The sequence below is a fragment of the Silene latifolia genome, chromosome 8 (genome assembly GCF_048544455.1).
Source record: "Silene latifolia isolate original U9 population chromosome 8, ASM4854445v1, whole genome shotgun sequence".
Taxonomy (NCBI): Eukaryota; Viridiplantae; Streptophyta; class Magnoliopsida; order Caryophyllales; family Caryophyllaceae; genus Silene; species Silene latifolia.
The window spans coordinates 4,832,893-4,860,115 of record NC_133533.1 but is presented as its reverse complement, the minus strand read 5'-3'; the positions used below and the strand labels follow the sequence as shown (position 1 = coordinate 4,860,115).

Genomic DNA, 27,223 nt, shown 5'->3' with positions numbered 1-27,223 from the left:
TTTTTCTTGCCTTCCTATTGGTTCCTCATTTTGAGGAAAAAAAAAATTAATTATTCAAAGCTAGTTAGAACGTGGGATTGAGGACTTGAGGTGATTTAATTTAATTGCTTTCCATTTCATATTTTAGATTAGATTACATAAACTTCATATAAATCCATATATTCATATGTTAAAAAAGCTTATGATAAAAAAAAAATTAATTACACTTAATCTTATAGTAAGAATAAAATATAAAAAAATAGAAATTTGCACAAAAAATCCTATATTAAACGACGACAAATTAATAATAATAAATTACAATTCCAAAAAATCGACCTCTTGAATACCCGATGTAAAATTAAAATGTGCACAAGCAAATTCATATCGATTATCGGCATACATCCTTTATACATAAAATTAACATAGGCCCGGATTTAATATATATCTTGATGGAAAAAAACTCAAAAATTCAATTTTTTTACTCCAAATAAATGTGATATAACAAATGTGATCAACTATGATTTGATGATGAAATAATTTTATGTTAATAATCACATCATATAATAACAATTTGATACTTGATATAACATATAAGTGGTTAAATCAATTTTTACAACCAAAATAATAATAAACCGATTAATCTCTTAAATTAATAGGATAAAGTTTCTATTTTACAAAATCAAATCATCACATTTATAATACATGAAAAAATAAGATTGAAAAAAAAGGATTCAAATACTTGAATGAATAATTTTAATAAAATGCATGTGACAAATCCAAATATTAAAAGCTACAGAAATGGGAAACGTAAATAATTTATTATTAATATTTTAACAATGATTTATCAATTGCAAATACAATTGCTCTAAAATGGAGTACAAACTCTGATGAGCATATGCTACAAAAAAAATAAAAATCGAAAAAGATAGAGGATAATTTTATCAAACATGCTAAAATGGATGAAATTCTTAAATTTTATCACATCATATAATATGTCGATGTTGTTCCCGTAAGGATGAATTAATATTTTCTGTAAAGTAATTGAGAATGGGGAGAGTAAATATATAAGGTAGTAAGCAAGAAAGTTGCGCATATGAGAAGTTGAAAGACGAGCGAATGTGAATGAATGAGCAGAACACTATGGAGTATGGACACACGAGGGTTTGTAGCTCATTAACTTGGACGGGTCATCCACACTAAATTGTTGGGCTGATGAACCAAATTTAGTATTGGCAAATCAAGATTTTAATACCCAGATTTTTTTATATGTCGGCTTTTTTACTTCCGAGTCACCCATTTCTATATATGTCCAACATTCTTCTTGATATATATGAGTAAAATATTAGAAAATGTATAATCGTGTAAAAGCTCTTTATTTCTATAAAGATTAGTAAGAGTAGTTTTACAATTTTTGGATGAATATATTTTTGTATAAATTAAAGTTACACGCTCACTCCATAAAACGAATACATATTTAATCCCGTGCAATTATTGCACGGACTTAAAACTAGTTTTCATATCAAGGTTCTGATGATAAAAAATGTCAATTGTCAAAAAGTTGTGGGGTCTCAAGTCCCCACTATTCCACTAACTTATACTCCCTTTTAATTAGTCTTTATAACCTCCCTTATTTATGGGTGACACAAGATTTAAGGGTTTGATTTAAATAAGCATAAAGTATTGTTGTGCGGTGAGGTAATTGAGGATAAAGAAGGTATTGTGAGGTATTGTTGTGATATGAGGTGATTAAAATAAGTACAAAGTCTCGACTAGCTATACTGTTGTAGACACTGTTAAGACTTAAGACTTTAAGTATGAACTCAAGAGTGTGAAAATTGAAAGTTAGATGAAGACCTTAAGGGTGTGTTTGGATAACAAAAGTGGAGAGAAAAGGAGGGGAGGGAGAAGGAGGGAAGAGAAAGGGATGGAAGGGAAGGGGAGGGAGAATGGAGGAGGTCATTTTCCCTCCAAATCTTGCCTTTGTTAGAGAGGAAATAATTTGGCTTGGAGGGAGGAATTGGAGGGATTCATTTTCCCTCCCCTCAAAGGATTCATTTTCCCTCCCCTCAAAATCCCTCCACCTCCATTTTGCTAACCAAATAAAGGATTTATCATCCCTTCCTTTCCCTCCCCTCTCTTTCCCTCCAAATCCTCCTATCCAAACAGACCCTAAATGAGATCACTGTGCTTTGTACCATCTGCAGCTTATTACACCTTCATGCATGGCTTCATTGCACCAGCCATCAAGTTGCAACTGCTACGTATTTACTATGGCCAATGAGTAAGCTATAAGATAGATAATAGATCATTCTAGAGATTACGAGGCGATAAGGAATACGGTATATGTGAATATACGGTTGAAAATCAAATATAGATATTGTAAGAGTAATATTTATGATACTTACCAATAATAGGTGACGATAGATATAAAATTAGGGTTACGAGGATGAGTGGATGGACGGTAAACCAAGTATCTACCGCACCCATTTTCAATTTGTTTTTTTTGTCAATAGTTATCATTTTTCACTTTTAGTTTCATCTGTCAATAATAGGAACTGATTATAATTCATACAACTATTGTTAAAGTAAACTAAGCTGAATAAACAAAAACGAGCTAAACTGAACCCACACACATAACCCGAATTGAATTGAATTGAAATAAAAGGAGTTCAATTAACTGAAATCAAATTATTCGACTTGAAAATAGGAATGATTAAACGAAGTTGATGAACCGGTAAGCAAACAAAATTATTCGGCTTGAAAGTGAACAAATTTTTTATCCAAACACGTTTTATGTAGAACACTTGAACTAGAAATTAGAAATTGAACAATTTGTTATTTGTACTATGTGAATCAAGCTTAACTTAAACATCTTTCCACGTAACTTAATATGTGAACACAATAGACTGTCAAAGTTGAAAGTTGGATGGAGACCTTATCGAACCTTCATGCATGGCTTAACCCGCTTAAGATATTAAAACGGGTGTGAATGTGTGATACTTAACCCACTTTATGGTTAAGACACATAGATGAAACAATTCTTTTGTTAATATCAATCCATTGTGTTTCTGTCTTAAGTGTGATATTTGACCCGTTTTAAGGTTAAGACAGATATGCCCGTTTTAAATGAGGATTTGTGTTAATTACTATGGCCAAATAGGTAGCTGATGGACAGATTATAGATTTATAGATCATTCGAAAGATTACACATTTACAATAACTGATAAGGAATACGATATACTCCCTCCTATTCTCTATTTTCTTCCCTATTTCCTAAAACGGATTATTCAGGTTTTCTTCCCCTTTCCTTTTTTGGAAACTTTTAATCTTATTTTATTCATTCCTCTCTCCTATCACCAAACCCCACCCAACTCACAATTCTTTATTTAATTCCTAATTATTCATTTCTCTCTCCTATCACCAAACCCCACCCAACTCACAATTCCTTATTTTATTCATTCTTCTCTCCTATCATCAAACCCCACCCAACTCACAATTCATATTTTATTCTCCTCCTTAATTTTTGTGCCCCATCCAAAGGGGAAGAAAAAGAAGAATAGGAGGGAGTATGTAAATATACTGTAGATAATTAAATTTAAATATTATAAGAATATTATCTATGTCTATGATAGTTCTAATATTAGGTTATGGCAGGGGCCGGTAGGTATAAGATTAGGGTTTCTCACCCGAACTAAAGACACATGTGAGTGTCCAACACATCAAAATTGGTTTTGGGATGAAATATCCCTAAAACCTATAAAAATTGGGATTTGGGATGGAGTTTTTGAACTTATAATCCGGCTTATATCTCATGTGTATGCGTACGTACGGCCTAGACCCGATAAAAAAAGTTAACACAAGCCTATCTTTTTGTTGGAATTAAAATATTTGAGCTGAACTTAATTTACAAGACCATTGTTGAAATGAACTAAACTAAAATGAACTCATAAAACCTTAATCGAATTGAATTAAACTAAGCTGAATTTAATTGAAATACAAATAAACAATGTCTTATTGGCTAAGAAATAGGAAGGATTAGACGAAGCTCATGAACCCTAAAGCAAACAAAATTATTCGAATTGAAAATGAACAAACATATCATTATCCAAACACGCTTTATGTAGGAACACTTGAATTAGAAGATAGAAATTGAGCAATTAGTTGCTTGTACTATATGTGGAACTTTATCTCTACAACATTGACGAACAAGTCAACGGAAATAATTAAGTCTCCCTTTAAGACAAAAACAGTTCGCGTCGTCAACGGAAATAATTAAGTTTCCCTTTAAGACAAAAACATTATTCATGTATCATAAACTTAAAACGTGCCAAATATATATCACTTGTGTATATAAAATTGTATAGAAAAAGCAATAAATTTATCCACAAAGAGTTATCAATATTAGGTTATGGCAACTGGTAGGTATAAGATTAGGGTTAGGGGAGTGAAAAAATAGCTCTTGCGCATACATGTGAGTGTCCAACAGACCAATATTGGTTTTGGGATGAAATATCCTAAAATTTGTAAAAATTGGACTCCTAGATAGAAATTCTGGGAACTTATGAACCGGCTTATCTCTCCAACGAATGCGTGCAGCCTAATTCTGATAACGAACTTTAACGCAAGACTATTCTTTTTATTGGAATTAAAACTGCTTTTAAACCCGTACAATATTTGCATGGATTTTTTTTAAAATAAATACAAAGTAAAAGTATAACAAAATTCATCTCGAACTTTTATACTACGTATAATAAAACGTCATATGGGAAAATCTTATATGGAAACTTTTTTTCAAAAGTTTATGTATTGAATTATCAATCAAATTGAAGTTTAATTTTTAAATTTTTTGTTTTACAAACTAATTTAATTATGTACTCGTAGTTTATGTACTATTATATGTACAAAAACAAAATCAGACTTTTTCTAATCCACATGCGATATTGGATCAGAAAGATAAGGCAAACATCGACATGGAAGATCTAAATGCTGAGACAAGTCAGATTTGTGTGATTGGGGCTAGAAAGAGGACGTATAAGCCGCCATTACATAGACGCTTAGAGACAAAGGCTAAGGATAAGATAATTGTCCTAAACACTTTAGGAGAAGAGGCGTTACTTGGTGACCAAGGCAGCGGGAATATGAATCCTAATTTATTAAGCAATATTAAAAGTTTCCTAATTTTAGTAGTAATAGGTTTACTATATCCTAGTCGTAGTAGAATATTTATTTCCTAGTTTAATTAGAACTCTAGTTTATTTTCTAAATTCTAGCCAGTTTAAAATAAGGCAATTAAGCCATCTAGTAGTCGGTTAAGGAGATGTTCCCTTATTCCGAATAGGAGTTAAATTAGTTAACTATAAATAGGACTCGATTGTATTTGTTTTAGAGAATGAGTTATTGAATAAAAACAACAATTTTTTCGTTTACAGTTGTAAACTCGGTCCGACGAGTTCGTTCCAAAATCGTTATTGTTTGACGCGTTTATTGTTTGACGCGTTTTCAAGTACTAACATGAGTAACAATCAATGGGTCTTGGTATTTCTCACCAGTGTTCAATCTATAGGCCTAGATCGCGCAAATATCCCATTGTTTCAATTTCTAGATAGATTTCGAAGCAAATATCCCTTATTTTGTTATTGTTCGTTTTCAGTTAAGCCGCTTTCGCGCAGTTTTTGTATCACTACTCCTTCTATTTTTAACAATTGGTTTTATGATGTAACCGCCCTTGAGTTGTTTATGGTACATCTCTCCTCCGTCCGGATAAGACCCAGGCTCATTTGTTCTGATGACATGGTATCAGAGTTCAAGGTTTCGTCCTGAGTTTTGCGAAAGAAATTGAAAATTCTTAATTTTTAGGGTTTTGTATTTTGCGAAATCGAAAACGAACGCCTAAAGAAGAAGATTAGGACACGAGCAACACTACTAGGTATAAATTGAGGCATAAAATACTCATTTTACACAAAATAGGCAGTAATATTGCAAGAAAATTGAAAGTGAAATGAAATAAATGAGATAAAATTGATATTACCTTGGATTTTGGCACACTTAAGTTAGGACGATCAGTGGTAGTATGTTAGGGCGACGATGAAGGAGAACGTGGTGGTGGTAGTTTACGAGGCGCGTTGGTGATAGCGTCTGATGGTGGTAAAGAGAGGAGGTGATGGTGGTAACGAGATGCGGTGATGCTAGGGTATGACGATCTAGTGTATGTGTTGATTGAATAAGAGGGGAATTGGGGAAGGTAATAACAATCGAAGGGAATTTAATCATCACTGCTATTAAAAAATAAGAAGACAGTTCTAGTAAATAACCGCCTAGTTTATTAATAAGAGGACGTTTTTATTGACCAACCGTCCTTGTTACTTTTACTAGGAGGACGGGTGTCTCCATTAATCGTCCTATTGATGTGATCACTAATGGTGCCAAATTTGTTGTCCGATATATGACGGTCCCATCCCCAACCGTCTTCTAAGGGGCGTCCTCTTAGCCTAAAATTGTAGTAGTGAATGTTGCTGGTGAATCATCTTCTTGTGCAATTGTTGGTACGTGTATAAGCTACACCGTACTCCGATAAAATCGACAACCATGGCAAAATTACTTCTGCTATGTACGAATTAAGATCCATAACTGATGAACTATTAATGAATTTATTTAGTTTTGAGAGGGAAAGAAGGGGAAGATTGGAATAATAGAGGCAAAGTGTTCGGGATTTAGCAAGTACGTAAACCATTTAAGTGCCAAATCACATTGACTTCTAGCAAGCTAAGGCATATCGAGCAGCTATACTCAAGCGAGATAATTCGTGTGGGACTGCATAACTCCTTCCAATTTGTCCTCCATGTATATATAAATATGGTAGAATGAGACACTTTAGTATTATCATCACAAATTCGTAGTTAAGACGTGTACATCCTTCTTATACCCGTCCTAAGCTGAAAACTTATTAAGTAAAACGTTGTTTGGAAATGGCATATTGGCCAATTTTTAGCATATTTAAGCGTTTTACCATGTTTGACCAGTCAATATCTAATTTTAGTGTTTGGTAAATAACATATAGAAACAATATATTTGGGGTCAATATGTTGCTTACCCCAGCACATTGGTTAACATATTCTAAACTAGAAAATTTTACTACTCCCTCTCGTCCTCCGGCCAATTGTTGTCCTTTGATTTTGGCACAAAGACCAAGGGAAGAGGAATGAGCAAATTACTAAATGACAAGTGGGACAAATTGATCGTGAATGATCAAATTGTTCATCAAGTTCGTTCTTAAAATAGAAAGGATAACAACTCACCGTGAAACCCCAATATGAAAAGGGACCACAAATGATCGGACAGACGACGGAATACATTTTATAAAGAAAACTAACAATCTACTAATTGTAATCATCGTCAGTTACCAAACACTTTATTAAAACCCAACCTCAGTGATTATGATTGATCAATTGTGTGATTAAGATTGATGTAAGAATTGTAGAAGAAGATAGAAAGAATAGAAACTAAGAATTATATTATTCAAAGATACATCGAAAAAGCATGATGTTCTTATATTTATACAAAGAGATCACCGACCTTCTCTTAACCAACTAACTCTAACTAACTATGGTTAGTTCTAACAGAATTAGTTAGCTAGGTTCTAGGTTAGTTACAAAGCGCTTAGTTAAAGCCTTAACTAACTTATATCTATAATATTCCCCCTTAAGCCGGACTGGTTTGAAAGATCACCCAAGCTTATGAGAGAGATAAGAATGTTGATCTGCCCCTAGGGGTTTTGTCATTATATCAGCTAGTTGATTGCCAGTCCTGATATGCTTAGTAATTAGAAATCCTTCTAGTTGTTTGTCCCTGACAAAGTGGCAGTCGATGTTCAAATGTTTGGTTCTCTCATGGAAAACTGGATTTTCTCGTGATATGGATTGCTGCGTTGTTATCACAAAGATAAAGATATTGGATGAGTGATAGGAATATGTAGATCTTTAAGTACTGCTGCCAACCAGATCAATTCAGATGTTGCATAAGATAAACTGCGATATTCTGACTCTACAGTGCTTTTGCTGACAGTTACTTGTTTCTTGGTCTTCCAAGAGATCAAGGACTGTCCTAACATGATGCAATAGCCACTAAGAGATCTGCAAGAGTAGGCACATTGGCCCCAATCAAATCATCAAGGCGATTAATCAAGATCATTGTTAGACTTGTAGAATAGGCCTGCATTAATGCTGCTCTTCAAATATTTGACAACATGTAATGCAGCCTGCATATGGGGTACCCTTGGTTGAGAGACAAATTGACTCAAATGCTGAACACTGTAGGAAATATCTGGCCGTGACATATTAAGATATAGCAATCTCCCTACCAGTGCGCCCGTCTTCGCTCAGATTGTCCATTAATTCACCCTGTTTAGTTGAAAGCTTAAGACCCTTTTGCATAGGAAATTTAACTGTACTGCAATTTTCCATCTGCAAATCAGCTAAAATATCCATGATATACTTCCTTTGGTTTATCATCATCCCCTCACTGTTCCTGGAGATCTCTAGACCAAGAAAGTACCTTAGTTTTCCTAAATCTTTAATGGAGAATGCTTTATCTAGCTGTTGCTTGACTGCATCAATTTCAGCAGTTGATGTACCAGTTAATAGCATGTCATCAACATAAACTAACAGAACTGTAAAATCCTTAGTCTTTGAGTCCTCTTTTGTGAATAGAGAATAGTCTTGTCTAGATTGTATATAACCCAAACCTTTCAGAAAAAGAGTAAGCTCCTTATTCCATTGTCTACTTGCTTGTTTCAACCCATACAATGATCTCTTAAGCTTACAGACTTTGCCAAGTTCTATCTCATAACCCTCAGGTGGTTTCATATATACATCTTCATCAATAAAGCCATGTAAGAAGGCATTATTGATATCTAACTGGAATAATGGCCAATCTCTTGCTGCTGCTACTGCTAGTAAAGTTCTAACAGTTGTGAATTTAGCAACTGGAGAGAATGTGTGTTTATAATCCTTATCTTTAACTTGGTTGAACCCCTTGGCTACCAACCTAGCTTTAAACCTCTCAACTGTACCATTAGGTTGATACTTAATCTTATACACCCATTTAGATCCAATGGGTTTGTGACCTGGTGGCAATGAAACAACCTCCCAAGTGTGATTATCTTCTAAAGCCTGAACTTCCTTTTGCATAGCTTGGACCCATCTTTCATCAGTCTTTGCTTGACAGTAAGAATAAGGCTCATGCTCTTGCATAACATTAGCAAGAGATCCAACATACTCAGGATCATAACCCTCCAAAGCAGGTAAAACAGTTGCCTGGAATGCTGCAGCAAGTGATGTACTTGCTGAAGACAGTCCTTTGCCAGGTAACTGGTAGTGATAATCTTATAAAGAAGAGGTAACTTGTCTGGATCTTGATGATCTTCTGACAGGTTCAACAACCTGCCCCTCTGCTGCAGCTTCAACTGAAGCAGGGATACTTGTACTGGTTGGTATCCCAGTATCCTGACTTTGTGTATTGTTGACTGGCTCTTGAGAATTAATAATAATTGAAGAAGTAGCAGGATTCACTAACTCATTGGTTGTGATATCCAAGTTATCATAGCTTTTATCTTTCTTAAAAGGAAAAACATTCTCTTGAAACCCGACATCTCTGCCGACAAAAACCTTATGTAACACCAAATCATATAATCTATAACCTTTTTGCCTATGTGGATACCCAATAAAAATACAATGCCTTGCCCTTGAACCAAACTTATCACTAAAAGTAGGTGGCATTGTAGCAAAACAACTACAACCAAACACTCTCAAAGTATCATAAGATGGTTTCTCCCCAAAAAGCAATTCATAAGGTATCTTGTTTTGAATAGCAGAAGATGGCATTAAGTTAATTAGATGGGTAGCTGTAAGAAGGCAGTCTCCCCAAAATTTAATGGGCAAATTAGCATGTAATCTAAGAGCCCTAGCAGTCTCCAACAAGTGTCTATGTTTACGTTCAACTCTCCCATTCTGTTGGGGAGTGCCTACTATACTGGTTTGATGCAAAATTCCTCTAGATTTAAATAAAGAATCACAATGTTGCTTTGCAAAAATTCAAGACCATTGTCCGATCTAACTATCTTTATCTTGTCAAAACTGATTTTCAACATATAAAATGTAATCTTTTATCAAATTTGCAACTTGATCTTTGTTTTGAAAAAGTATTGTCCATGTATTACGAGAGTAATCATCTAAAATAGTCAGAAAAGACTTAGCCCCTGTCATAGAAGGTGTCCTGTATGGACCCCATACATCCAAATGAATCAACTCAAAGCATCTAGTAGCCCTACTTGAACTAGCAGGAAAAGGCAATCTGTGATGTTTAGCATAGATACAAGTATTGCAAGTAAAATCTCTTTATATTATATTCTGAAAGTCAGGTACATACTTCAATTTCTCAACAGACATGTGCCCTAACCTTACATGAAACAAATCTAAAACTTTTGAAGATGCATAAGAAGCATAATTCTGAAGAGTAAAATGGCTTAACAAGCTATCTGTATTCGAATTCTGAAATTTTTTATGAACTAATGCTTTAACTAAACCAGCAGATTGACTAACACCCACAGGCTGCAATGTCCTATTAAATCTGTATAAATCTCCCATCCTGGTTCCCCTTGCAATAACTAGCTTATTTGAAAGGGCCTGAAATTCACAACCAGAGGCAGTAAAAACAACAGTTAAACGATTATGGTCAAGCAATTTTCCAACTGACAAAAGATTTTGCTTGAAATCAGGGATAAAGAAGACATTCAACAGCTTCAGATTATCAGTCAATGCAACAGAACCTACTTTGTGTACTAGTTTAACACTACCACCAGGCAAACCTACCCTTACTGGTTTCTTAAAGACTTTAACATCACTTAAAATATCAAGATCATGGGTCATATGATCTGATGCACCAGTATCCACAATCCAATCATGCATATAACCAGATTTATTAGCGGTGAATGCATAAGATAGTGGATAAAACTTACCTGCAAAATTAGCAGATGAAACATGAGGTTGTTGATCAGAAATTCTTTTCAGAACCTGATCTACAACAGAAGTAACCAGACCATCTAGCATATCAGCAGTTAATAAAGAACTGGAATTAGCACTGCAACCTGTACGATCCACCTCAGAAATAGGATCTTCATCCAAGGGAGAATCAAGTAAAAGATCGCAGATGAGCTCCTCTTTTTGGATAACCAGAACCACCTTTAGCCTTGCCTTTCCCCTTGTCTCCAGGAAAACCCTTAATTACAAAGCAGTTCACTGGATTATGACCCGTCTTCTGACAATGGGGACACTTGACCAAGCCAAAACAAGTTTCCCTGGTATGACCATCTCTGTTGCAATTATCACAGTGTTTAATAGCAACTTCTGAAGAATTCTTGACACCCCGATAACCCCTTTCTTATGATCGATTTCTTGTAACTTGCATATGCATTAGCTTCAGTTAAAGAACCCATAGCTCTGATACCATATTAAAACCCAACCTCAGTGATTATGATTGATCAATTGTGTGATTAAGATTGATGTAAGAATTGTAGAAGAAGATAGAAAGAATAGAAACTAAGAATTATATTATTCAAAGATACATCAGAAAAGCATGATGTTCTTATATTTATACAAAGAGATCACCGACCTTCTCTTAACCAACTAACTCTAACTAACTATGGTTAGTTCTAACAGAATTAGTTAGCTAGGTTCTAGGTTAGTTACAAAGCAGTTAGTTAAAGCCTTAACTAACTTATATCTATAATACACTTAAATTAATTATGCTAATTATAATATGCTAGTCAAACCTTTTGTTAAAATCAGTCATTTATAATCTGCTCTTGCAATCTGTTTATGTTGAAAATAATCCGGTGTTTACCAAACAGGCCCATGACAAAAAGCGAGAATACAACGGAAAAAATAACGAATTTTTTTTATATGCACAAATGAGATGATATTTGACCCGATTTAATATTAAAACGGAAACATCCATCTCAAGAGTCATGATTATTGGCTATAAATAGGAGACAGGAATGTTAAGGTTTTTAACACCGAAACACACAAACAAAGAAAGAAAGTAGTCGTAAAAATGGCATATTTTTCATCAATGGCATTAAAAGCAACCCAAGGTGAGACGCCATACAAATACTTGAGTGTCATAATCAATGATATTGAAACACAGGGTTATTTGGAATACTCTGCTGACGAAGTTTTTAGTCCAAATGCAAAGTTTGCTGTCGAGTATGCCCACGACGGCCTTGTTCACATTCGTTCTTGCCGTACCAACAAATACTGGGTCAGGTTTGTGAGCGAGTTTTCTTACTGCTTGAGCTAACTTTTATCGATAATATTTCTTAACATGTATAGTATATATTGCCCTTTTAAAAGTCTAATATTTATCCGCTATGTAAGTTATTGTGTTACATTGGAGCCTAGCCCCTCTTTTGCACCGAAAAAAAGTTATGGTGTATTAGTTCATACCCTTTTAGTTATTGTGCATCTGATGTATTAGTTCATACCCTTTTAGTTATTGAGCATATATGCATTTTGTTATGAGCATACTTGAATTTATATGTATAGTTTTTGATTAATATTATATTTTTTTTACCCTTTTAGTTATTGAGCATACATACATTTTTTCTGAGCATACTTGAATTTATATGTATAGTTTTTGAGTAATATTATATATTTTTTAGTTTAATGTTTAAATGAACGTGCTTAAAAATTTTATACTAAAGCTCATACTCCCTCATATTTTAAATAACCACCCCCCTTTTCTTATTCATCTATTCACAATACTATCTCTTTTCCTTATTTAGTAAAGTTTTATACTTGTTTTAATTAACTCACCCCACAACAATACCCCACAATACCCATACTTTATCTTATTTTAATCACCTCACCCTACAACAAGGAGTGTTAACGAGCCGAGCAGAGTTCGTGCTTGGCCTTGCTCGGCTTGTGCTCATAAAGTAAAATTCGAGCTCAAGCCGATCTCGATCTTACCCGAACTTGAAAAAATTGTGCTCGTTGTTCGAAAAATTGGATTCTGTTGAGTTTATGGATTCAAGTACCTAAGAGGGGGAGGGGGTGAATTAGGTACTCTTTTTTAAAAATTTATAACTTCAACTTTATTGAATTAAAGTGAGTTACGAGAACAAAAGAGATGAGAGGATACTTTGAATAATATTGAAAGATTGAACAAGTATCACGATGAATGTTTGCTGAAGTATGAAAGCAACAATCGTTCGATTTGTATCTATTTGTCTCGGTTTGTGGAATATTACTCGCACCAAATGCGACGAAAGATGATGAATCACTTCTAAGGTTAAGCAAAGCAAAACAAAACAAACAAAAAGTAAAAAGCGGAAATAAAGTAAAAACAATGAGCACGAGATTTTTGAATTGGTTCGGCAAGAAACTCAAGTGCCTACGTCCAATCTACCATTTTATTACTTTCCTTTAGTGATCTACTCCGACAACTAAAAGACCCTTGTAATAAAAGACGCCAACCTACTCCGGTTGCAAAGCTAGTACAAGAACTACTCCGTTCTTATGACAAGCCAACTCGCAATCTACTCCGATTGCCAAGAGTTAAAGACTACTCCGTCCTAAACTCTACTAACACACTTAGAATGTTATAGGATCAAGTTTCCACTAACACATTCTTAACAAAGAATAGAGGTGGACAACTTTTACAAGATCAACAATTCATAAGCAAGAGAGTTTAGTATAGAAAAGCAACAGTAGCCACGACTGTAGAAACTTGAAGACACTTGAAGACTTTTAAAGGATTTTGCAAATAGAACACGATTTTAAGCTCTTAAAATTAGTTTGCAAAGATGGAAGAATTATTTCAGAAAAGTCTTGAGGATTTAATGAAGAGGGACACGGTTTATATAGAGGAGGTGAGTGAAGGGGTTGCTAGGGTTTTGAAGGGTCAAAGACCTCACATGTGAAGGGAAATAGCAACCACCCAAAGCTTGCACCAAAAAGGGGTCTTTTGCAAAGGTAAGAATAGAGAAAGAAGGTTTGAAAGATAACCTTAAATGCTCATGCAAAATCAGAAAACAAAGGATGTGAGACAAGTCACATGATGACAAGTAAACACAATTATGGCAAAAAGCATTTCTTGTTTTCTAAAAGACCAAAGGATTGAATTTGCATAAAGAGGAAACATTTTGAAAATAATAAATCAAACCACTCTTTAATGAAGACCATCTCTTTAATAAAAATCTGATTTTTTTATCTTTGAAAGATATGGGTCACGTGAGAAGCTTTTGAAAGATAAAAAGGGAGCTTCAAGTTTTTACGAGTTGTGGCATAATCCAAACAGCAGTTTGCGTGTGAAAGCAACAGTCGTCTGGACTGTTTCTATTACTCTAGTATACTCTACTTTCTTGCTTGTACATTAGATGACACTCGACTAAATACAATGGGATTAATAACAACTTCAACACTTCTTAATCCAAGCTTGATTACATCATTAATCCTGAAAAGGTAAACTAAGATAACACAAATCAAATGGGCATGTTATCATCAACATAAGGAACCCAACAAATTCCCCCTTTGATGATGACAAGCCCTAAACGAATGAATAAGCAATGTAAACAACTTGATTCAAGATTTTTAAGCAAGCAAGATCAAATGATAGAGAAGGGACAATATTACCTTACCAAGGGCAAAAGCTAGAATCAAACTATCGTGACAATTTTACATTGCCCCAAAACAAGAATCAAGCTAAGAAGGTTAGACCAGCCATTAGTTTAATCAATAAGCAAAGAGATTCAAAGCATGAGTTTACCTTTTCCCCCTCTTGACATCATCAAACGGATAGGGATGTCAAAAGCATTAGAGTGCAGATTTTTCACAAGAAAACACAAAAAGACACATGCAATTGTAACAAGGTAACAAGGTCAACATAAACAAAGATTAAGCATAAGCTAATCAAAGTTCAACATAGCTAAACAAAGTTTAAAATACACCACCAAATGTCAAGATAACAAGCAAAGAAAATATTGTCTTAGAGAGGCACAACCAAGGTGGAACAAAATGAAGGGGTACGGGTAAAAGGTTAATAGGCCGAGAGGAAAGGGAAGGCTAAGGGGAGGAGGCTTGTTCACCATCCGAGCCACTACCAAAAGGATCATCATCCATATGAGCATCATCGCAAACTTCTTTTGTAGACACAAGGGTGGAAATGATATCCACCTCACCACGGATGAGGTCCATAGTAGAAGCAAGGGCCGAGATTGCCAAGTCCTTTTGACGAGCATCTTCCTTAAGCCACGCACCCAACTCAGCCACGGCATTAAGCACTTCCCGCATACCACCCGTATTCACTTGACTTGAAGACCCAACCTCCGGGTCCTTCTTAATTTTCACAGAAATTAATTCATCATTTTCAATTTTGATAAGCATCTTCCCCATTTGCCCATCACTCATAACATCACACATATCCAACGAACCCAAGCTAGTATTCACTAACACCCCTTGTGTCTTGAGCACAACCGATAACCACATTCCATAGGGTAAGTGAATCAAGCTAGAAGAAGGTCGACGAAGCTTGGTCGAAATGAGTTGAAAACGTTTAAACATTAACCCGACTAGGTTCACCTTCTTATGGGTGGCAATATGATAGATTAAGTATTGTTGGGCTATGGTGAGTTTTCCCCTATCACCCGAGGGATAAATAGAGCGACAAAGCATATTAAAAATGATGCGGAGAGGAGGGGGTATTTGGGTGTTGCTCACGGGTCCAGGAGAAACCGTTTTGGGACACACGGTTTGAGCAATATTAAGGGGTGAGGCATAAGGTAAAGCAACCCAAGTTTCGGAAGGGAGTTTATCAAAACCTCCGACTGGAATATCAAGGGCGGTAGCAAAATCAGATTGAGTCAGTTTTAGAGGCTTACCGTTCACCTTAGCCGTAACAAATTCACCAGTTTATCAACCCGTACCGTTGCAAAAGAATCAATCACTTCGCTCACAAAGACCGGCTCACGCTTTTCCAATAATTTTTCCCAACCTTGAGCTAAGACCATGTCTCGGACAGGATGAAATGCAGGCGGCTCAAACCATGTTTGGTTGTAAACCCGAGGAGAGTGAATTGCTTTGATGTTCATTAACCTCTCACAATTTTTGTAAATGGAAGTAGGGAGGTCAATACTTTCAAGGTGATCCCAAACGATGGCCAAATCCCATTTCGAGGTTAGGGAGACCGGATCGGAGGGAGAAAGGTATACAAGCTTTTTCTTTAATGGTTTCGATTTTTTCTGAGGAGGTTCACTTGGATTTTCAATTGGAGCATCAACAAGGGGTTATCAACATTACTTTGCTCGAGAGTTTCAAAATTGGGGTAATTGGGAGGAAGAGGCTTTTTCTTTTCTTTTGTTGTTCTTTTTCGCCGGAGTCGGGTCAGACTCGCCGGACTTAGAGGGATTCTCATTCAAATCAAACTCGGTTTCTTCTTCAACATCTTCAATATTCACCAATACCGGTTCAGTGGAAGAGCTTGGAACAGAAGAGCTTTTCTTCCGACCACCACGTGTGCGCCGTCCTACCATTGTGGAGATGGGAATGTCGTCGGATGATGGAGGGTCAGTGGGGTTGGGTGTTGGTTGAGGGTTTGATGGATCTGGGTTTGTTGAAGGGGTCGTGTTTGAGGTTTGAGGTGGGAATGCATAGGATGTTTTAACTGGAGTCATGGTTGGAGTTGTTGAGGTTGGAGGATTTGATGTGACAGGTGGTGAGGTAATTTTTGTGGGTTTAATGGGTATAATTGTGTTAAGGGATGTTTTTACCATGGTGGGTTAGGGTAGGTGATATGGTGAGTTTAGGGAGATGAAGAGATGGACTTGGGTAGTGAGTTTGGACGGGTAGGAGAGAAAGGGTGTTGGGGTAGTTAATGGCCCATTTAATGAGGTAAGTGAGGTGGTTGGCCCAACTAGACAAATTTACTCACTCGAAATAAAAGAACGCAAGGTAGCATATAATAAACGTAAATTTAGATATGAGGTTGAGTGATTACCGACTCACAAATACGGTGTCAATTTTTGGTCTAAACATGATGTCAATGCACTTAGAACACTTAATAACATATATCCAATCTTAATTTAATCAATTAAGGAATTTTGTAAAACTCACAATAAAAATCACAAGCTATTAATTAACCCAATTTCTAGTCTAAATTTCTCAAAATGTTCTCTTGCAAGTGGCTTAGTAAAAATATCGGCGATTTGATTTTCGGTCTTGCAAAAAATAAGTTTAATATGTCCTTTTTCCACATGATCACGAATAAAATGGTGACGAATATCAATATGTTTGGTTTTAGAGTGTTGAATAGGATTTTTGGAAATATTTATTGCACTCGTATTATCACACATTAAAGGAATGGAGTCAAAAATAATACCAAAATCCAAGAGTTGTTGTTTTACCCAAAGGAGTTGAGAACAACAATGTGCCGCGCTAACGTACTCACTTTCGGCCGTAGAAAGAGCTACCGTGTTTTGTTTCTTTGAGGCCCAAGAAGTCAAGCAAGGACCCAAGAACGTCGCAATTCCGGAGGTACTCTTTCTATCCACCGTGCACCCCGCATAGTCCGCATCCGAAAAACCTATAAGATCAAAAGGACAATATAAGGGGTACCATAGGTAAAGATTTTGTGTTCCAATCAAATACCGAAGAATTCGTTTAACGGCTTTGAAATGTGATTCTTTCGGATTTGCTTGGAACCTAGCACATAAACAAACACTAAAGAGAATGTCGGGACGACTTGCGGTCAAGTAAAGAAGTGAGCCTATCATACCTCTATACACCTTATCACTAACATTCTTACCGAGTTCATCCTTGTCCAATTTGGACCCGGCTACCATAGGTGTATCATGAGGCTTACCATTAGTCATTCCAAATTTCTTAAGCATTTCCTTAATATACTTTTGTTGATGGATCATGATTCCATCCTTTGATTGCTTAATTTGGAGCCCAAGGAAGAATCCTAGCTCACCCATCATGCTCATTTCAAACTCCGATTTCATTAGTTCCGAAAAGTATAAGTAAAGGAGTTCATTTGTTGCACCAAATATAATGTCATCAACATATACTTGTACAACCAACAGTTAAATCATGATCGTTGCTTCAAGAACAATGTTTTGTCAACGGAGCCTCTTTTAAAACCATTTTCAATAAGAAATTTAGACAATCTATCATACCAACATCTTGGTGCTTGTTTTAAACCATAAAGAGCCTTGTCTAATTTGAAAACATGGTTAGGCAAATCATTGTTCTCAAAACCCGGTGGTTGCTCTACAAAGACATCTTCTTCCAAATATCCATTTAAGAAAGCGGTTTTGACATCCATTTGGAAGAGTTTAATGCCTTTGTGAGCCGCAAAAGCTATAAGCAATCGTATGGCCTCAAGTCTAGCTACCGGTGCATAGGTTTCATCGTAATCAATACCCTCTTGTTGGTTATAACCTTGCACCACTAGTCTAGCCTTGTTCCTTACAATTTCTCCCGAGTCATCAAGCTTGTTGTGAAAGACCCACCTAGTACCAATGACGGTACGATTAGGCGGTCTAGGGACTAAGTGCCATACCTCATTTCTTTTGAATTGATTGAGCTCATCTTGCATGGCGAGCACCCAATCTGCATCAGTCAAGGCGACTGTTACATTTGAAGGCTCAATTTGAGATAGGAAGGCATTATGGGCACAATACTCATTGAGGTGAGCAAGATTGTTGACGGATGATCTTGTTCGAATTCCCGAGTTGAGATCACTTGTGAGATTAGTGAGTGGATGAGAGCTTTGATGTTTCCACTTCTTTGGAACAATGGTTTCTTGTTCCCCCTCAACAAAGACATCGATCACAAAGATGTTTCTATTGGCCTGGAAGGTTCTTCATCCTCACCGTTTTGGGTTACTTGATTACGGAGGTGGATGCAACAAATGTTGGGTCTGTTGCTTCCAGAGAGGAATCAGAAGTACTACGTGTTCCCCCTGAGTTGCTGCTCTCCTTTGAAGGTGACAGTCTCTGTGTCTGTTGCAATTCAGTGTTGGGAGCTTCTTCATCCGTGAACACGAAGTCTTTTCGAACAAGGCCAATCTCAAACTCATCATCCTCGTCCTCATCATCATCATCCATGTTTTGTACCTGTCCAAGCACACTAGATTCATCAAAAATGACATGGATGCTTTCTTCAATTAACAAGGTTCGTTTATTGTAAACTTTATAGGCCTTGCTATGATCGGAGTACCCAATAAATACTCCTTCATCACTACGTGGATCGAACTTACCCAAGTTGTTTTTACCATTGTTGTGAACAAAACATTTGCTTCCAAAACATCTAAAATATGAAATGTTGGGTTTTCTTCCACGTAACGATTCATAGGGAGTTTTATTTAATATACTCCTTATCATGACACGATTATGAATGTAGCAAGCGGTATTTACCGCTTCGGCCCAAAAGTTCTTAGGCAACTTACTAGTTAATAACATTGTTCTAGCCATTCCTTCAAGAGTTCTATTCATCCTTTCAACCACACCATTTTGTTGTGGGGTTCTAGGAGCCGAGAAGTTATGGTCTACACCATTGTCATCACAATAAGCACCAAATGATGAGTTTTCGAATTCGGTTCCATGATCGGTTCTCATTGAAACAAGTTTTAAACCAAGTTTATTTTGAATTTTCTTTAACCAAATTAGAAACTCATCAAATGTCTCATCCTTAGAGCTTAGGAAGAGTGCCCAAACAAACCTAGAGTATTCATCAACAATGACACACACATAACGACTACCACCTCTACTTCTAGTTCTCATTGGACCACATAAGTCGATATGTAAGAGTTGCAAAGGTTGAGATGTACTCATAATTCTTTTGGATTTAAAGGAACTTTTAACATGTTTACCTCTAGCACATTCATCACACACTTTATCAAAATCAAACTTTATATTAGGAATGCCTTCAACTAATTCAAGTCTTTTAAGGGTATTAAGAGTTTTTGTACTAACATGACCAAACCTTTTATGCCATAACCAAGGATCATTGTTCATTACACTCATGCAAGACATGGTGTGACCGGATAGAGAGTTCAAATTAGTTAAGTAAACATCTTTGACACGTCTTCCTTCGAGTATTAGTTCATTAGTGGTGGCATCAAAAATTCGACACATATTGGCACGAAATTCAACAACATTACCCTTATCACAAAGTTGAGAAATGCTAAGGAGATTATGTTTCAAACCTTTGACAAGCCGCACATTGTCGACACAAAGTAAGGATGACTTACCAACTTTTCCAATACCAATTACTTCACCTTTCTTGTTGTCACCAAACCTTACCGTGCCACCATCATACGCTTTAAGTGAGAGGAATTGGCTTCTATCACCCGTCATGTGACGAGAGCATCCACTATCCAAGTACCAATTGCGGCCGCCTCTCACCAAGCCCTACACAAGATTAGTTTTTGAGTTTAGGAACACAAATGAATTTGGGTCCCTTTTTGTGATCAACATAACTTGTGGTGTCTTTCTTAATGTTCATTTCTTTTAATGTTTTGGTGTTCTTGTCAATGTCATCAAATCGTTTTGTACATCCATTAAAAACATGACCATTGTCACCACAATAATTGCAAATGATGTATTCGGGAAGACCTACATACTTCCTTCCTCTAAAATCGTTTTTAGGCTTCTGGATGCAACAGTCAGTCTAACTGTTCCATTTGAACCCCAAACCAGCAACTTTATCATATTTCTCGGTTTGATTCGTGAGGAAATTCAACACGGTTTGACTTCCTTCCCATTTTTCAGTGATGTTCTTAGCATTAACAAGTTCATTAGTCAAGTCTTTGACACGTGAGAGGAGATGCAAATTCTTTTCTTTTTCTCTTTTGAGTTCATCATCGTTATCACTTTCTATTGACAATCTTTTCTCAACAATGAAGTCATGGGTGTGATTGTTGAGTTTAGACACGAGATAAATGATTCTTTCTTTGGACTCTTCATATTTGGATGTCATCTCGTCAAGTCTCTTGCTTAGATCAACGACTTCATCGGATCTATGGTGAGGAGAAGACCTAGAAGTGCTACATTCGGGTATACCTTTTTGAAAGAAAGTAAGCCTATCATGGAGATCTTCTATTTCATTCTTGAGACAAACGACCTCACTTTTAAGACACTCATTTTCATTTTCCAACCATTCACTTTTTCTTTTAAACTTGTCTAAATCGTGGTCAGAAGCAACAGTCTTTGATACTGTTTCTCTTAAGTCTACAACTTCAACTACAAGGTCATAGATCTCATTTTCAAGATCATCTTTGACCTTCAAAAGATCATCACGTTCCTTGGTTAGTTGGGAAACTTGCATCACCAAAGTTGTGTTGACATTTTCAAGGTCAGAGACGTCCGTGGGGGTCAACCTAAGACGCTCTAGTTCTTTAGTCAAATGTTTGTTTAACTTGTTGACTCTTTTGACTTCATTATATGCCTCAGAAGTGACAGTAACGCAGTCTGTTGCTTTTAGCTCATTTTTCAGATTAAAGTTCTCTTGAGCAATTTCCTCAATCTCATTTTGCATTATATCAAGCTTATTAGTTTGAGACCGACATTTATCAAAAAGTTGGTCAAGAAGCTTACATACTTTCTCTTTGGAGTAAGTTCTAGCCTTGGCCTTTAGATGATTAACCTCGTTGTCGGAATCGGAGTCGGAATCGTCGGGGTTAGCCATGAGGCATCTTAAGTGTTCAAGTTTTGGGTTTTTTGAGACTTTTTCTTTACCATGATTTGCAAGACACATTTTAGCCTCAAGTTCCTCCTCGATGAGTTCCTCATCTTCCTCGGAGTCGGACATTCCCCATATAGCACTCATGACTCTATGTTTATAGTCCTTTTTAACCTTTTCTCTTCTTTCCTTAGATTTGATTTCTTCCCACTTGGGACATTCTTTAATTTGATGAGTTTTATCACCACATTTAAAGCATCCCACGGTGGAAGTGGGTCGTTTCTTAGGAAAGCGTTTTTTCGAGTAATTATTGGTGAACCTTTTGTTACCTTGTTCATTGACCAACCCGGCTAAGTTCCTTGTGAACATAGCAAACTCGTCTTCCTCCTCATCTTCTTCATCACTTGGAGAAGATGTGAGGGCGAGACTCTTTCCCTTTGATGACTCACTAGAGTGCTTATCGAGGTTAAACTCGTGAGCCATTAGTGATCCCATTAGTTCATGAAGAGATAGGGTTGATAAGTCTTTTGCTTCCTCTATGGCGGTGACTTTCGGTTGCCATTTAGGGGTTAGACTACGAAGGATTTTTCGAATGATGTCCTCGGACTCGAAATTCCTTCCTAGACTTTGAAGCTGATTAATAATGCAAGAAAAACGTGAAGAGAAAATATTTAAAGACTCGTCCTTTGACATTCTAAACATTTCATATTGTTGCATGAGAAGGTCAATACGGTGTTTTCTTACTTGGGACGTTCCTTCATATGCAAGTACAAGGGAATCCCAAATAGATTTTGCCGTAGGACACCCGGAGATTCGACTAACTTCCCCCTCACCAACACAACGTTGAAGAATCGACATTGCTTTGGAGTTCTTTTCGGCAAGCTTGAAGTCGTTCTCATTGTAATTTCTTTCCTCTTTTGTCTTGGTGAAACCGTTAAGAATATCGGTTTCCTCAATGGCAAGAGGTCCATTTTGGATGATGTTCCAACATTGATAATCGATACTTTTGATGTAATGTTCCATTTTGAGTTTCCACCATCCAAAATTCGAACCGGTAAAGACCGGTATCTGGGAGTGTTTCTCGGAATCCATTACCCACGAATCAAACTCTAAGGCGGTTAGCCTCGATCAAGAGCACGAGGCTCTGATACCAATTGTTGAGTTTATGGATTCAAGTACCTAAGAGGGGGAGGGGGTGAATTAGGTACTCTTTTTTAAAAATTTATAACTTCAACTTTATTGAATTAAAGTGAGTTACGAGAACAAAAGAGATGAGAGGATACTTTGAATAATATTGAAAGATTGAACAAGTATCACGATGAATGTTTGCTGAAGTATGAAAGCAACAATCGTTTCGATCGTATCTATTTGTCTCGGTTGTGGAATATTACCGCAGACCAAATGCGACAATGATGATGAATGAATTACTTCTAAGGTTAAGCAAAGCAAAACAAAACAAACAAAGTAAAAAGCAGCGGAAATAAAGTAAAAACAATGAGCACGAGATTTTTGAATTGGTTCGGCAAGAAACTCAAGTGCCTACGTCCAATCTACCATTTTATTACTTTCCTTTAGTGATCTACTCCGACAACTAAAAGACCCTTGTAATAAAAGACGCCAACCTACTCCGGTTGCAAAGCTAGTACAAGAACTACTCCGTTCTTATGACAAGCCAACTCGCAATCTACTCCGATTGCCAAGAGTTAAAGACTACTCCGTCCTAAACTCTACTAACACACTTAGAATGTTATAGGATCAAGTTTCCACTAACACATTCTTAACAAAGAATAGAGGTGGACAACTTTTACAAGATCAACAATTCATAAGCAAGAGAGTTTAGTATAGAAAAGCAACAGTAGCCACGACTGTAGAAACTTGAAGACACTTGAAGACTTTTAAAGGATTTTGCAAATAGAACACGATTTTAAGCTCTTAAAATTAGTTTGCAAAGATGGAAGAATTATTTCAGAAAAGTCTTGAGGATTTAATGAAGAGGGACACGGTTTATATAGAGGAGGTGAGTGAAGGGGTTGCTAGGGTTTTGAAGGGTCAAAGACCTCACATGTGAAGGGAAATAGCAACCACCCAAAGCTTGCACCAAAAAGGGGTCTTTTGCAAAGGTAAGAATAGAGAAAGAAGGTTTGAAAGATAACCTTAAATGCTCATGCAAAATCAGAAAACAAAGGATGTGAGACAAGTCACATGATGCCAAGTAAACACAAATATGGCAAAAAGCATTTCTTGTTTTCTAAAAGACCAAAGGATTAAATTTGCATAAAGAGGAAACATTTTGAAAATAATAAATCAAACCACTCTTTAATGAAGACCATCTCTTTAATAAAAATCTAATTTTTTTATCTTTGAAAGATATGGGTCACGTGAGAAGCTTTTGAAAGATAAAAAGGGAGCTTCAAGTTTTTACGAGTTGTGGCATAATCCAAACAAATTATGTGAAAGCAATGATCGTGCTGGATCTGTTTTCTATTACTCTAGTATACTCTACTTTCTTGCTTGTACATTAGATGACACTCGACTAAATACAATGGGATTAATAACAACTTCAACACTTCTTAATCCAAGCTTGATTACATCATTAATCCTGAAAAGGTAAACTAAGATAACACAAATTAAATGGGCATGTTACCATCAACATAAGGAACCCAACAGATTTTACAATGTAATATTATAAACTAATTTCCACCAAACACCACTTTCTATAGTACAGGAATCATGGTCTTTTGTTTTAGTATGATTTTACAATGTAATATTATAAACCCATTTTTCAGGAGATTCATGTTCTTTTGTGCTTAGTTTCAATTCTTATAAGTTCAATTCAATCCAATCACCACTCGTTAATAATTTGAAGGTCGTCAAGTGAGGGATACTGGATAGTGGCGAAAGCTAGCGAACCTTTGGATGATCCATCAGCATGGAACTGCACTTTGTTCAGGATGGACTTAATTAGCGACGACAACAAAGCCACATTTTATCATGTGCAGTCCGGAACTGTACTACGCATACGAAACGACAACTCCGATCGCAAGATGTTCTTGTGTATCGATCCGTCTGCTACTAGTGAAGCCATCTCCAGGGCCGTCGATTTGGATACTATCCAACATCTTCCCAAGTATATAGCACTTAAGGCTGACAATGGCAAATTCTTTGATTATGACACTAGAAGTTTCACATCCGATGACTACGGCAAAGATAGTGTGGTGAACGAGATCTCGATAACTACAGATGGATACATTCAAATCCAAAGAAAAGGGATACCTGCTGATCGTCGTTATTTTTGGTGCTGTGTACCTGAGCTTGCTAACCAAATTGTAATGGCGGAAGGTATTACTCCGCACAATAACCAGCGAACATGTTTTGGAGTGGTTAGAGTGAAAGATGGGGTGGTAGCCCTTCGTAGCATTTTTAGTGGCAAGTTTTGCAGGAGAGGCTGGCTCCACCAGCGAGACGTTTTGGGTGCGTCAGCAACAAGCATAATAGAGGAGGCCCAGTTTCAAGTGGTCGAGGCTGTGTCTTCACAACCTACCACCTCCACCGACTAAAATGGGAGAAATATATCATATCATATCATTTGTTGAATATATGTGACTAGTATTTTAGTCAACTGGTATCAATATTACCAATATGTTGTGTGTGGAATTGTGAAATAAATAATCGAAACGACCACGTGTTGTTCTATGTAATTCAAGAAAAGACGATTATTTCCCTTTATTTGCTAAGTACGTGTCCTAATAAATAAATGTAAACGTTTATTTTTATTAAAAAAATATTTCTATTAAGAAATGCTAAAGTATTATCAAGCTAAGGTTGTATTAAGTTATTTATCTTTGATCTTGCTCTATGTATTTTATTCTATTTACTCTTTTTATCTTTTCCATGAAAACTACGGGGTAGTATATGTTGAATTTTTTTTTGCAAAATTGTTGTAGCACGCTCCCCATTTTACTTGTTTCGCCTCCCTATATTTATTTCACACCTATTTTGACCTTGTCCATAAAAAATAAGTTAGATATATAGGGGTAATATTGAATAATTAAAGTTACGATGATTATAGGGCCAATGACAATAACAATGACACAATAAGCTTTCTATTGGTTTGGATAGTTTGATTATTGGGTAAGTGTGAATGGATGACCAAACACTATTCTAGCAGCTAACCGTTGTAGACACGTTTAAGTATGAAGTCATCGTGCTTAGAATGGTCACATTTTCTATGCTTACAAGTGTGTTATAACATTTCTCTCATTATAGGGTCACTTCGTTTTCTCTCTCTCTAACATTTCTCTCTAAAAAACCCTAAAAAAACATCCCTTTGCTCCGCCGCCATCACCTTCCCCACATCGCCAACCCTTCTTCCTCCTCCTAATCGCCGGAGATGGGTCCTCCCCATGGCCTATTAGCTCAGAGAGAATACATATAAGCTCGGATTCTTATACCTTAATTGTACAATGCTTATGGTACAACTGGATGCATAATCCTATTTGTGTTTATTATGAAGTCCTGAAGACATAAAATTTTCATATCAAGGTTTTGATGATAAAAAATGTCAATTGTCAGAAAGTTGTGGGGTCTGAAATCCCCCACTATTCCACTAACTTATACTCTCTTTTAACAGCCTGTCTCATTATAGGCGGATATTATTCGTCAATAGTTATAGACGGATAATGTCCCTCTCACAAATGAAAGTGGTAGTGCAAGTGAGTGAGAAATGGATACCCTCACTTGCACTACCCACTTTCATTTGTGAGAGGGACACTATCCGTCTATAGCTATAGACGGATAATGTCCGTCTATAATGAGAACTAGTTTGAATGCCCGTGCGTTGCAACGGGGTAATTAACTTATTTATAATGAAAAAAATGTTATAAGAGTTTAATGTTTACATTCTATGTCTAATGATTTGTTTACATATTATTAAAATATCTCTTTCAAAAAAAATAAAAGATTAATATACGTGGGTTAACTCTTATTTATAATCATATAATCACCCCACCTTATACTAATCTTTCAATGTGGGACAATTCTACTATTTATAAGTAATATATTCACCAAACTTGGATTATGTTTCTGATGTGGGACAATTCTACTATTTATACATAGTATATATTCATCGAACCTCCATTGTTTTTCAATGTGGGACAAATATCATACTCAGAATTAGACCATCTTTTTTTCACTTAGTTCGACATCCAACCAGATCCCGAATACCGAATACAGACAATTGCTACTCATTATATATAATAGTTATATTTAAATTTAATAATATGATCAAGTACTCTCCATTAATATTTGTACGTTGTTTTTCTTCATTTTTTTTTATCATAATTGAGATATAGAAATTTCCCGTGGTACCCCTTAATTTTGTCAGATTTTCCATGTTACTCCTATTTTTAAGAATCTGCCTATGATACCCTTAAGGTTCCATTTTTTTGCCTATGGTACTCCCTAATGTAAAGGTTGTTAAATGGACGTTAAGTTTGATGGCGTGGCAATAA

At 36.1% G+C, this 27,223-nt stretch overlaps 1 protein-coding gene across 2 annotated transcripts in view; it reads left to right on the top strand.

The window, feature by feature from the left end:
* LOC141596116 (uncharacterized) overlaps window positions 1-25,490 on the top strand; it is a 50,536-nt gene extending 25,046 nt beyond the window's left edge. The window contains exons 1-2 of one of the 2 annotated variants that reach the window (XM_074416157.1): window positions 12,049-12,296; window positions 24,580-25,490. In XM_074416157.1, coding sequence (XP_074272258.1) covers window positions 12,085-12,296; window positions 24,580-25,270 — 903 coding nt within the window. In that variant the 5' untranslated portion in view covers window positions 12,049-12,084 and the 3' untranslated portion in view covers window positions 25,271-25,490. Of the gene's footprint in view, window positions 1-12,048; window positions 12,297-24,579 lie in introns of those variants that run through there. The other variant, XM_074416158.1, reaches the window with a different exon arrangement.
* The last annotated feature ends 1,733 nt before the right edge of the window (window positions 25,491-27,223 follow it).